Below are 12,652 nucleotides of genomic sequence, written 5' to 3'. Positions count from 1 at the left end.
TGTCCTTCAGTGATCTACAATTATGATGCCAGTGGCGAACAGGAGCTGTGTCTACAAGTGGGGGACACGGTGCACATACTTGAGAAATTTGAAGGTGAGCGAGCATAAGCACACAGCAGGCCCCGACACATCCCTCTTTCCCCTAATCTAAAGCAAGCTGACACAGGAACTTAAATGAGATGTTGAACTAACTGGCACTCAGTGTGTTATGCATATAATTTAAATGAGTCTATTACATTGTCCTCCTGACATCACTCCTATCTCGCTCTAACCCTCAGTGTAACGTTTTTGTTGGGTAATTTATGTCTTCTTAGGCTGGTATAGGGGCTATGCTCTACGCAGGAAATCACAGAAGGTATGGGCAATAGTGCTATATTATCACAGTATCATTGTCTTGGTGTGTGTGTGTAATTTACTGATCACTATGAAATTTTTCTTTTTCTTCAGGGCATTTTCCCTGCTTCCTACATCCACTTAAAGGAGGCTACGGTTGAGGGAATAGGGTGAGATCACATATCAGTAAACAGATCATTTTGATGATAATCCACTCTGCTTTTGGTTTGCTGTCCAGCCTTGTGTTTTGCCAGCGACATAGCAGTGCACTTACAATTATCTTAAGTGAGGACTCAGTAATGCTTTTCTTGGCTGTGTAAGGAAACCATCCACCTATTTATCATGTATAGAAAAGCACTTGAATCTATCCAAATTATATGACATGATCTGTGAGTGATGAGCCACTTTTCCAATGTCTTTCTATTCTCTTTTTGTGGCTGGTAGCCAGCAGGAAATAATTATTCCGGCCGATTTACCCCTGGTACAAGAGCTCGGAGCTACTCTGAGGGAATGGGCCCAGATATGGCAGAAGCTGTATGTGGTATGTGGAGACTTTTTTTCTTTTATCTGCCACTTTGACTTTAGTACACACAGTTCCGTGCACCTCTGTTTTTCACCCCTTTGACACACTTTTGTTATAAAGTTGCATTGCTCTTCATTCCTCTGAAGGAAGGTATTACTTTTAATAAAACCTGTTTATCTGGCAGGAGAACAAGACAATTTTGTTCAGGACTGTGCAGCAGATGGCCTACAGCCTCATCGAATATCGATCTCAGATAGTGTCAGGAACGCTGCCCAAGGATGACCTTGTAGAGCTCAAAAAGAAAGTCACAGCAAAGATTGATTATGGAAACCGGTATGAATCCTGCTTTTTTTTAAAATTTATTTATTTTTTTCCTTTAGGAACTATTATTGTTTGTAAAATCTCCTCAGGAAAGGGTTGTATGGGTGAGCCTTTTAAAATTGCTTCTGTAAACTTATTTGATGCTGTTTTGATCCGCTGGCTTGCTCAGGATTCTGGGTCTGGACCTGGTGGTGCGGGATGAAGCGGGAAACATGTTGAATCCTGACAGGACTAGTACGGTCAGCCTGTTCCGGGCCCATGAGACTGCCTCCCGCAGCGTTGATGACAGGATACAAGAGGAGAAGGCACAGTTCCGATTTGTTGATACTATCACTGGCTGTCAGTTTCATTTAATGTTGTTGTCCACTCACTGTTTCCGGCCTTGTTTTCATCCAGACACGGCTACAGAACCTGGAAATGAGGCGTCAGACTCTTTTCAGTACGGTGCACACCTACAGCTTGTTCATGAACTTGAAAAACTTTGTGTGTAACATTGGAGAAGATGCCGAGCTGCTAATGTCTCTGTATGACCCGGATCAGTCTGAATTCATCAGGTTAGCTTGTTTTCTTTTTTTTCTCTTTACTCGACAACTAAACAAGTTTGATAGTTTGCGCTCGTCTATGCCTCTAAAAGTCTATAGAAATGTTCACAATGTTTATATAATTGATCAGAAAACTTTTAAAGAAGTATTAATGGCTCGCAATACTACAACTGCTAAAGTGAAAAATTAGGAATTGCAATTATTTATGTAATGCAGTGGGGAAAACAAATGTAATAATGGCTGGAGGTTGTGCATTATCGTCAAATAACTCAGCACAGCTCTGCTTTAAATTAGCACTCAAGGCTGATCGTTGTTAGGCATTCATCTGCTTGCTGGTGTAGAAAACTACAGTCTCTATTTGCTGTTAGACATTATACCTGCATAAATAATGGAAGTGATTAAAGCAACCTTTAAAAAGTAAACATTTTGCTAACTGAATGTTAGACAAATTAGTGGTGCAAAACCTCGAAACAGTCATACTGCCAATGCTCATATCTGACCCGCCACGTACAAACGCAACGAGTGGAAATGACACTGTTTTCACTTTACTCTCAGATGTCGAGATCTTGTAGATGGAACATTTTAAGTGCAACAAATAGCTTTAGATCTGGCAGGGCTAAAGCTGAAAGAAGTCAGACTTGGCGAGAAAACCCAGGAGCAGATGGCTCAGCCTCACCTTGTGTGGGTCCTGCTGGCAGATATTATTCGTGGTTTGCTGTTTAAGCTGCTGGCCTGCAAGCTCTTATTGCTGTCTCTGCAAGCTGCTTTACAACCCACCTCCATCGTTTCATGCTACTCGTGCTTTGTCTCACTGAAGCTGCCACCACACACGAATGTTAAGCATCGCATTGAACTTCACAGTTGGTTGCTAGTTGAAATTCCGGTTTCCTAGATAGTCCTAAAATGTAGCCTGTCATGCATCACTCTTCAGTATTCTGCATTCTTATTAGTATTCACTTCACTTGCTTGCCACGGAGATGATTCACCTGCTTCGTGGTGACAGCATTGCTTAAAGCCACCCTGGATGACATTGGCTTTCCATGGTCACCACGTTGCTGCGAATCACTTCCTGTGTAGATGCAGCTTTGATGTCATGTGCATTGTTATGGGTGCGGGATGCTCTGTTCTGTGGGGGCATCTCGCTGCTGTCCAACCTGCATTTTTCCATATTTGTGCATGGAAATGCAGGGATGTGTGCTCTCGGGGAGGTCCCAGAACAGGGCCGTACCGCCAAATATAATTTACTGCAGATGGAATCAGTCTTGTTTTGACTAAAATGGTCCTGACAGAAATACCAATAATGACCGGCTGATGATGATTCTTTTAGGATGGCTGCATCCTTTTATGTTTGGTAAGGCCTACAGGGATATCTAGGCTCTTATAATTATGGCATTTAAAATATGCAGACACTTGAAATTTTTTCCTGGAAACTTTTGGATTTTATTGGGTGAGACATAAAATAATGCTGCTTTTACATCACTGGCTTTGGTTTCAGATAACGCCGTCTCTAACTGTGACTTTTATTTAAATTCTTGCAGTGAGAACTTCCTGGTGCGCTGGGACAGTACGGGAATGCCTAAAGAAATTGAAAAACTCAACAACCTGCCAGCACTATTCACGGTAACCGAATCCCTACCCACCACAGTGCGTTCCCTCTCTTTCAGATTTAAACAATCCAAGCGCCGCCTGAAGTCTGTGACAAAGAAGACAATTAGCGCCTGGATTGCTCCTAATTTACTAAAAGTTTCACTGAATGGCTCACTCACAGCACATCATTGAAAATTTGGATGCATTCGCCTCCATTATGTTGCTTCTGCTTAAGTTAATAAGCGGTGCTCTGTAATCAAGGTGACTTGATTCCATGTGTGCCATCAGGAGCTAGTGGTTTGGAGTGTGATAAAGCCACATTAATCAAGGTGTACGGTTTAAGATTATAGCAAAGCACACAAGTGGATGGTCCTTTGAAAAGTAAAAACCTTGAAAAAAATAAGCATATAAACATGCTGGGAAGGCGATGCTTTTACTCCACTCCTTTATCATGGAAATATTTTCCATCTGGTCCTCAGCTCCAGCCCTGTGTGTGTACACAATGACGGGCAAGTAGAGTCACTGCCTTTTGTACCTAATGCACCTTATCTCTCGCAGTGCCATAATAAATAATCTTTTGTGTGTCTTCTGTGTCCAGGACCTGAGCAGCACTGACTTGATGAGGCAGCGACTCTTCCTGGTGTGCCAGATCATCAGAGTGGGCAGCATGGAGCTGAAAGAGGGCAAGAAACAAACAGGCGGACTTAGGAGACCGTTTGGTGTGGCCGGTGAGGGACTTCTTTATGTCCTAATATTTGTAAGAGCAGTATAAAAGTTCAATTTAAGAAGGAAAAAAAGAAAAAGCCAGCCCTCTCTGGTGGTACAGATGCATGAATAGTTTTGTTGAGGTGGAGAAATGAAAGATCCATGTGTCGAAACGAAATGGGAACACCTGCTTCCTGATCTAGAAAATGCCTTCACTCTGCCTTGGCAAGGCAGTCGGAGGAAAATTGGTTTAGCAACTGTCTTTTTGTTTTCGGCCAGATGATTAGTGGATTTGATGGGAAATGGTTTTCCTCTGGTGTTCCAGCAAATGGACTGAATCCGGAGTCAGAATGAACATTCAACTCAGAAGTCATATTATTCTTAGCCAGGAAAAAGCATTAAAAAAAAGCATTCTAGGAAAAGATCCGGGTGAAATGAACAATTCAAAGGCAAGTTGGCTTTCTGCTGCGCCAGGCAACAGGTGAGCGAGATCCAACACGGCTTCTTTTTCAGACGTGGAAAATACACTTTCCAGACTTATAAGTTAATTAACTTTCAGAGCTCTTTAAAAAATAAAACAGAAAAAAGGTGATTCCCATTTTGCTGTCATTTTGGCATTTACTAGAAAACGCTGTTAAATCTAGTTAATTAGCTCGTCTTTTTCAGTCTGCAGCCTTACTGTGAATGTGTCAATGTGTTTGTCATTGCAGTGATGGACATAACAGACATTGCCCACGGCAAAATAGATGACGAGGACAAACAGCATTTCATCCCCTTTCAGCAGTGAGTCCTCTAATGTTGTCATATTTCTGCTGTTTACAGGCTCGGTCTTGTTTTGTAACGCAACTCAATTGAGCACAAATAATTCATAAGAACATGAATAGCTCTCGAGTTATACTTACTGCCAACTGTGTTCCATTACGTTTGCTTTTTTTTCTTTTTTCCAAGGCTGCAGTTAGACTTTTCCTACACTGTATTTCAAGGACAAAACACTTTTTGCAGTTCTAAATGAAAGAGAGGCTTCAAGATCATGTTTTTAGGGCACCTACAAACTGGAGGGGGAGGGGGGGAGATAAACAATGACAGTCATATGTTCACAGGGATCGTAGATGGAAGAGAGCCAAAAATATCTCGACTCATTTCTGGCTTCTGTACAAATTTTACCAAGTTTTAACATCAGTTTTTCTTTTCTTTTCACTCTAGAACAGATCACACTGTCTTTTTGAGAAGGTAGAAGCCAAAAAAAAAATACTGATTTCAATTCGTGGCATCCTTCTTACTTTGAAAGATTTTGGCCCTATGTGCTTTGTATCTGACAGGAAATATGCAAGCCTTCACATAAATATTAGTTTTTGTTTGGACATATACAAAGGAAAGATTGCACCGCTGAGCGTTTTAAGCTTTCCAGCCTTGACAGGTTAATGATTTTTTTTTTCATTTCATTAACAGAGTAAATGTTTTGGCACTGTACGAACAATTAGGTAAATATAAATAGACCAGGGTAAGTAAATTTTTAATTGAACACAAGATTAAAATAAATAATAATAACTACAACGAGACACTGTTACATTTTTCTCCTGAGCATTGAACGTGGTGAAAGGCTGTGAGATGGAACCGATTGAGATCACCAGTTTTGGCAAGCTGTCTGTAGCGAACTCTAGAGTTCACCTTACATCTTGGGACACACATCGCCCAGTTTAATCTGAGCTGGTCTGGTGAAGTAGAATAACTAAATAATAACCTAACATATAAAAAAACGTTCATAGATACATAAACGTTCGTATTTGATAAACTTTCCATTTACAAAACAGCATGAGATGCTGCAAGAAACATGCAGTTACAACAACACGTCTCAGTTTTTCTACATTCAGTTTGCTGTCAGCACAGTGTGTCGGCTTAAGTGTCTTAGTCTGATGTCATTATGTAAAAGCCTTGGGTGATGTCTTTGTCGGTAAGAAGGCTGTAAAAGTGATGATGATTCAGACCTCTGTCTCAGATTAAATTAATGGTTTGGACAACAGCTCTGGTGATGCGACTCGTCTTTAACAGCCTGTAACACCATGCTTTGTGGTGCAAAATAAAGTAACCCCTCCCAAAAAAACAAAAAAAACATTGATTTTCTTTCTCTGCTAATTTTACACCTTAAAAAGCCATCCAGTGGGCCAGCTGGGACCTTTTGCTGGGCCTATTTTGGCCCTTGATTAACACCCCGATCTGCTGTGTTAACCTGCAGTTACAGGTAGAGCAGACTAGCCATAGCATGGTGTTGGAGAACTGAAAGCTAATCCAACATTATAGAAGAGTAAAAACACAACATTTCATTGATTTAATGTGATATATGCTTTTGCAGCACACAGAAACCTGACAGTGAAACCTTAGCTGACACGTTTCTGCTTTCCTTGTTCCTTGTTACTAAACCACTACAATAGAGTTTTGTGATTATTCCCTTCTGTATAATTACAGCGTCGGCACTGTGTGATTCTGTTTTCTAAAACAAAGATGTTTGGCTAACCTCGCTGAGTACTTCCATAGTAGTGTAATTGTAAACGAAAAATGTGGTCAAGTGCTTTAAAGTACTTTAAAGCAGCGGTCCCCAACCCCCGGGCCTCGGACCGGTACCGGTCCGTGAGTCGTTTGGTACCGGGCCGTGATAGTTGAGGCTCAGATGTGAAATGTATGGTTTTCAGGGTTTTTATCGGTTTTCAGCGTTATTTTGTTATCGTTTTTATCGTTAACTCGGTTTTCCTGGGTTAGAGTAGTGCTAGTATTTTAAGCAATTTTTCTCTGCTGTAGTCACTCGAGCAGAGCAGCAGGGATCTGGGAGAGATGGTGCGTGTTGTCAAAAACTCCAGAAAGCCTCACAGTGCCTTCGCAGCGCTTCCGTCCATTTGTTTGTCACCTGTCAAAGATGCTGGCAGTTGATTCTTTTTTTTATTTTTTACTTTCATTGTATTGTCACCTCTATATTTCCCTCTCAGGATAGCTATGGAAACCTACATCCGTCAGAGGCAGCTCATCATGTCTCCGCGCATCCCTTCTCGAGTCATAGGAGAGAATGAGCCCCTCACAGCTGTCTTCAACAAAGTCATTGCCACGCGAGAGGTCAATCACAAAGGCCAGGGTAAAATGAAATGCTCACAGACAGTGTTCCCCTGTGATTTTAGAGGGTTGCTCTAAATTGACCTTTTTTTTTGCTTTGAGGAAAATAATTGATGTGTGAGGGGTCTGCAAGGTGCAGTCTGCCTCATTGAATTTCTTTACATGTTTGCTGGCAGGGCTGTTTGTGACCATGAAGCTTCTCCCAGGGGACCTTGCCCAAGTCAGGAAGGACTACCCCCACTTTGTGGACCGCAGCACCGCTATCGTCAGGAAAATGGGCTTTCCAGAAATCATCCTCCCTGGTGAATTAAAGCCTTTGTTGATCGGCAGTTCTCACGACAGTCATACTCATTTTAATTGCTCACAAAGTTGTGAGGGGCTTTTTTAAAATTTCTCAACACAACCTTCTGATCGTCTTTTATCCCTTGTCCAGGAAACGTGAGGAATGATATTTATGTAACCTTGCTACAAGGAGAATTTGACCGTGGTAAAAAGAAGACCCCCAAAAATGTAGAGGTCATACTGAGTGTGCACGATGATGAAGGCAATCCCATGGAGGTAAAATAGACCAGTGAATGACATTTTTTTAAAAAAAGTGCTTAAAAAAATGTAATTTAATTTGAGCTTAATGCAGCTTACTGAATGGCATCTTTTTATAAGTCATATAATTGTGACAGTATACATGTGGCTGTGGTTGTGGACAGCTCTAAAGATAGAAAAGTGTTCTATTTCACTTATGAACAATCAGAAGTTCTGTGTTTTTTTCTGTTTAGTAAACACTAGTCTATAAAAACTGGAAAGCACAGTTCACTTACTCAAGTTGTCCCATACCTCTCTTTTAGAGATTATTGATGAGCTTCACCAATAAATATGCCCTAATGTGGATTTTGTAAAACATAATTTGGAGTTGAAGCTTGCTTTGTTGCTTCCAGCTATTTGCAGAATTCTTCCCATTGGTTTAATAAATACCTGCAGCTTTATAAGATCCATATGAGTGTCTCCAGAATGAGACTTGTCTTTCCAATCCAATGATATCCATGATAACTTCATAAGTAGCAGCTGTTCCTGCTGGAGACAATCCTGTTTTACAGTTTCTGTTGGATTCATCAGGTTGTGGCCTCCAGGAGTGGTTTGTAGCAAAGTGTGGAACTGTTGGAATGAGAATCAACACCTTCAAAGTCTGAGGCCATGTATTAATCTGTTGTTAAAGCAAAGCAGACGACTTATTGGCCAATCTAAGTTCCTACCCTCACCTCTGGTCATGAGCTCTGGGTAGTGACCGAAAAAATTAGGTTGCAGATAAATGAGTTTGCTTCAAAGGGTGGCAGGGTTCTCCCTGAAGTGATAGGGTTAGAGTTCAGTCATTTGAGAGGGACTTGGAGTAGAACTGCTGCTCCTTGACATTGAAAGGAGCCAGTTGAGGTGGATCAGGCATCTGATTAGGATGCCTCTTGGAAACCAACTAGTTTCGGGCAAGTCCTAATAGGAGGAGGCCCCAGGGCAGAGCTAGGACTCAACAGAGAAATTATATCTCTCAGCTGGATTGGAAACAAGTCTGTGTCCCTTGGGTGAGGGAAGTTGGGGCTTCGACTATGACCCAAACTCAGATAAGTGGCAGTTGATAATGTGAAGGAGAGATCTACCAAATTATTCAAGCTAAATTGTTTCTTAAAATCCTTTGGCGGGAGACCATCCATATTGCTGCATCATTATCTAACTAATAACTGACATTTTGTAACTCTGTATTGATTACATGTAGCAATTTATGTGCTTGGCTGTACTTTAACCAAAAAAGAAAAAAGTCAGAGACAACTGAAAACAGCAGAAAGAACATCGAAGATGTTCCTGTCATGTAAACTAATCTCTTCCTTTAATGTCTTTAGAAAGCCATATTCCCTGGAGCCGGTTATGATGGCATAACGGAGTACAAGTCTGTCATTTACTACCAGGTGAAGCAGCCTTGTTGGAATGAAACAGCGAAGGTAAGCTCACAGCAAGCTCCCACATGAGCAGCTCTGTGCCGTCATGGTATCTAATGATATTTCTTTTCAAAATGGATTTGCTGTGGCTCAATTTATACAATAATCTGTAGGGACTGCATTGGTTGAATGTGCTATATGTAAATCTCCCAACCGCATTTGTTCCATATGTATAATCCTGTATTAGCACATTTCCTAATTCCAGTACCTTTTTTTCCTTGTCCTTGCAAGGTGACGATTCCCATTGAAGACGTGTGCCGCTGCCACTTGAGGGTGATGTTTAGACACAGATCCTCCCAGGACTGTGAGTGACTGTGCCTTATTTGTATGACAAACACCCACGTGTAATGCTGCTACCATGTTAAACACAACTAGTGTGAGTGTTCTTGGATGAGTTCCCGTCTTTATGGTCCCGTGTGCCCTTCAGCTAGGGACAAGTCAGAGAAGCCCTTTGGCATGGCCTTCGTCCGGCTTATGAGAGGAGACGGAACCACGCTGAGAGATGGCAGACACGATCTTATCGTCTATAAGGTATTGTTGCGGAATGATGTATAGGACAGGATGCTTTTCACATATTTATGCCGTGTTAAAGGTAATTCATTGAGCTTTAAGATAAGCAAAAGAAGGTTTATTGCTTTTATCTAATTATGCAAAAAGCCTGTCTTGAATAGCTGACAATGGGTAGATGGATTATTCATGAATCTCTCCAGAGTCAATAAATATGAAATTAGATTTCCATTGATCAGTGAAACCTCATGATTCATTCCCTAGTTTCTGACTTTTCCTAGGTTGACGTGAAAAAAGCAGAGGATGCAAAGGTTTATCTCACCTTGCCAGCAACCTGGGCGGAAGTGGAGGAGAAGGAGAAGCAAACGGGAAAGCCGTTCCACCATTCAGGAGTCATTCCTGTGACCAAGGACAGCTTCCAGCTTGCCACACTCACCTGCTCCACTAAACTCACTCAGAATGGTACCATCTGGCTCATCTCTTATTTTTTCTGCCACCCTTCCAGCTTGTCATAATGAAAAGATGTCCTGTCACAAGTGGTGTTTTAAGAAATGAAACAGCTTTGTTGATGGATAGCTAAGCATACTGTCATTTGACCTCCCCGCTGATGGCTTTGAAATTAATTAAAGTGATCCGTGTTGCCAATATTTTGCTGATGTGTTGATGCTGTCTGATGCATTTATGATTCAATTAATGCTGAAATTTCTGCCTTTTAATGTGGATTACATTAAGTGATGTGGCAACAGAGGAGACGTTGCTCCTGCTGCTTTTTGTGTGTTCATTTGTTTTCTCCCCTTTCTCCTTTAGTGGATCTACTCGGCCTTTTGAACTGGAGGTCTAACACTGAGGATCTTGACCAGATTTTGCAAAGACTCATGGAGGTGGAAGGAAGCGAGATAGTTAAAGTATGCACAAAAATTATCTAGAGTCTTTTAGAACACTGTATTTAATGGCATTGTTGTAACAGGTTTTTGTTTAATCCACAGTTCCTCCAGGACACTCTCGATGCCCTGTTCAACATCATGATGGAAACCTCAGAAAAGGACACCTTTGACACTCCGGTGTTTAATGCCTTGGTTAGTCACAGGAGCTACAATTGCATATAGCCTAATATTAGGATTCTCATCAGTTTAAAAGCCCAAACACAATTAAAACACTCCATAATTGAGATCAACCCATTGCTTAATTGCAGAGGTGTGGAATAAACCTTTTCATAATCCCATCAGATTAAACAACAAATCAAATGTAAATGATTTAACCTGATTAGTGTCTTGCTGAGATCTTCCTGTCAATGTCCTCTGGCTACCCAATGACAGGCACTGTTGTTGTTGCAGTGAACAAACTGTACAGTATATATGCCCATTTTCAGTCAGCTGATCAAAACACATCAAAGACAGCTGACAAAAAAAAAGTTTACATGCAACAGCAGCCAGTGTCAGTATGTATTAATTCCTACTGTTGAGTTTCAGTTTGGGTTCCCTCAGGCTGAATCAGTTCACAGGGATGAAAATGAGTCATAATAATAAAACTGAACTGTTTAGACTTTTTATTTCTTTCCAAATTTAAATTCATTCTGAAATTTACAAAAATTGGGCGAAAGTTGCTGCGATCACCAGCCTTGATGATAAATGCAGTTCCTGTGCCTGCTTCTTAAAAGCCACCCAGTGTTTTTGGCTTTTGAACACGTTTAATGCCCCAGCGTAGTCCATCAGAACTGCTTGTGAGATGATTGATCCCTACCCCCTCAAACACACACGCACTTTCTTATTTTATGCCAAGATTGGAAAGATCCCACTGTTTATTATTACTATAACTCCTGAAAGCAGCAATCTGACTTTCACACCCAGGCTGTGCGATGGTGACAGAGTAATCGGGGTTAAAACTTTCTCGTCTCTCTGTTTTCTTCCGTTTGTAACATAACTGAATCTGGCACTTCTCGTGCAAACAGCTAAGTGGAACGCTGTGAATGCCTTCTAGGACACACTGTATGAAAATGTGTGTTGTCATCTCTATATTTAAATCATATCATGCCTCCCTCTTGTCTGTGATGGCAGACTTTATGAAATGTGGCCATTCATAGCAGCTTTGAGCGCATTTGCCTCTTGATGTTTTTCCGATTGTTTGAACTAGTACTTACCAAAACCTGGCACTTCGTGTGAAGTAGTGTCTGTGTGATGCTCTGTTTGCATTAGCGCCTACTTGATACAGCCTTTCTATAACGTTAGAGGAGTGAACAACTTTTCATTTACATAAAATGATAACCTTTATGAACTGTTTTAATCTGCACAGACTTTAGTTTTATTTCCTCCTTGTTCCTTTTGCTTTTATCCAGGTATTTATAATTACTCTTATTGGCGACATCAAATTCCAGCACTTTAACCCCGTCTTGGAAACCTACATCAACAAGCACTTCAGCGCCACATTGGCTTACGTGTGAGTCCCCGTTCTATATTTATACTTTTAATAGCTTGTGCTGTTTATTCTTAATTCTTTCAGCTCTTCTTCTCCTCCCACACCATAATTACCCCCTTAGACCTTAATGTCTAACTGATTCACTTTCTCAGGAAGCTAACCGGGGTGCTTAACTACTATGTGGGCCATGCTGAAGAGCCCGGCCTGACTGAGAGACTCTATGCCGCACTCAAAGCTCTCAAGTACCTGTTCAGGTTTATTGTACAGTCCCGAGTCCTCTATCTCAGGTATGAGAAGCACTGCAACACAAGAATCCACTCAGCATTTCCATCATTCGGAGGGTGACTTCTTGTGTTTTAATGGTGGTGTTTTTACCGCAGGTTCTATGGGAACAGCGAGGACGGAGATGCATTCTTCAACTCCATCCGCACCCTCTTCCTCTCTTTCAACTCTCTCATGGACAGACCGCTGGATGAGGGAGTAAAGATAAAGGTACACTGAAGGTGTTTGTGTGTTTAGGAACTAAATATATCACATGGAAGCATTTTATAATTGTATTTATTTATTTATTTTTTACCAAAAAGCCATTTGTCTAGCTTTACAATGGAACTAAAATGCAGCTGGTCAGACTTTATGAAGATATT

At 41.1% G+C, this 12,652-nt stretch overlaps 1 protein-coding gene across 4 annotated transcripts in view; it reads left to right on the top strand.

Moving 5' to 3' along the window:
* dock5 (dedicator of cytokinesis 5) overlaps window positions 1-12,652 on the top strand; it is a 35,968-nt gene that overhangs the window by 7,932 nt on the left and 15,384 nt on the right. For 3 of the 4 annotated variants that reach the window (XM_006803187.3, XM_006803186.3, XM_087849003.1), the window contains exons 2-23: window positions 11-94; window positions 315-355; window positions 448-503; window positions 778-874; window positions 1,041-1,189; window positions 1,347-1,482; window positions 1,574-1,731; window positions 3,258-3,339; window positions 3,905-4,034; window positions 4,722-4,794; window positions 6,990-7,132; window positions 7,287-7,412; window positions 7,544-7,668; window positions 8,994-9,092; window positions 9,321-9,393; window positions 9,517-9,620; window positions 9,878-10,058; window positions 10,404-10,501; window positions 10,583-10,672; window positions 11,929-12,029; window positions 12,161-12,295; window positions 12,389-12,500. In XM_006803187.3, coding sequence (XP_006803250.1) covers window positions 11-94; window positions 315-355; window positions 448-503; window positions 778-874; window positions 1,041-1,189; window positions 1,347-1,482; window positions 1,574-1,731; window positions 3,258-3,339; window positions 3,905-4,034; window positions 4,722-4,794; window positions 6,990-7,132; window positions 7,287-7,412; window positions 7,544-7,668; window positions 8,994-9,092; window positions 9,321-9,393; window positions 9,517-9,620; window positions 9,878-10,058; window positions 10,404-10,501; window positions 10,583-10,672; window positions 11,929-12,029; window positions 12,161-12,295; window positions 12,389-12,500 — 2,393 coding nt within the window. Of the gene's footprint in view, window positions 1-10; window positions 95-312; window positions 356-447; window positions 504-777; window positions 875-1,040; window positions 1,190-1,346; window positions 1,483-1,573; window positions 1,732-3,257; window positions 3,340-3,904; window positions 4,035-4,721; window positions 4,795-6,989; window positions 7,133-7,286; window positions 7,413-7,543; window positions 7,669-8,993; window positions 9,093-9,320; window positions 9,394-9,516; window positions 9,621-9,877; window positions 10,059-10,403; window positions 10,502-10,582; window positions 10,673-11,928; window positions 12,030-12,160; window positions 12,296-12,388; window positions 12,501-12,652 lie in introns of those variants that run through there. The other variant, XM_087849004.1, reaches the window with a different exon arrangement.

The sequence above is a fragment of the Neolamprologus brichardi genome, chromosome 12 (genome assembly GCF_056152115.1).
Source record: "Neolamprologus brichardi isolate AB-2024 chromosome 12, ASM5615211v1, whole genome shotgun sequence".
NCBI lineage: Eukaryota > Metazoa > Chordata > Actinopteri > Cichliformes > Cichlidae > Neolamprologus > Neolamprologus brichardi.
This window is presented reverse-complemented; position numbering and strand designations above follow the sequence as displayed.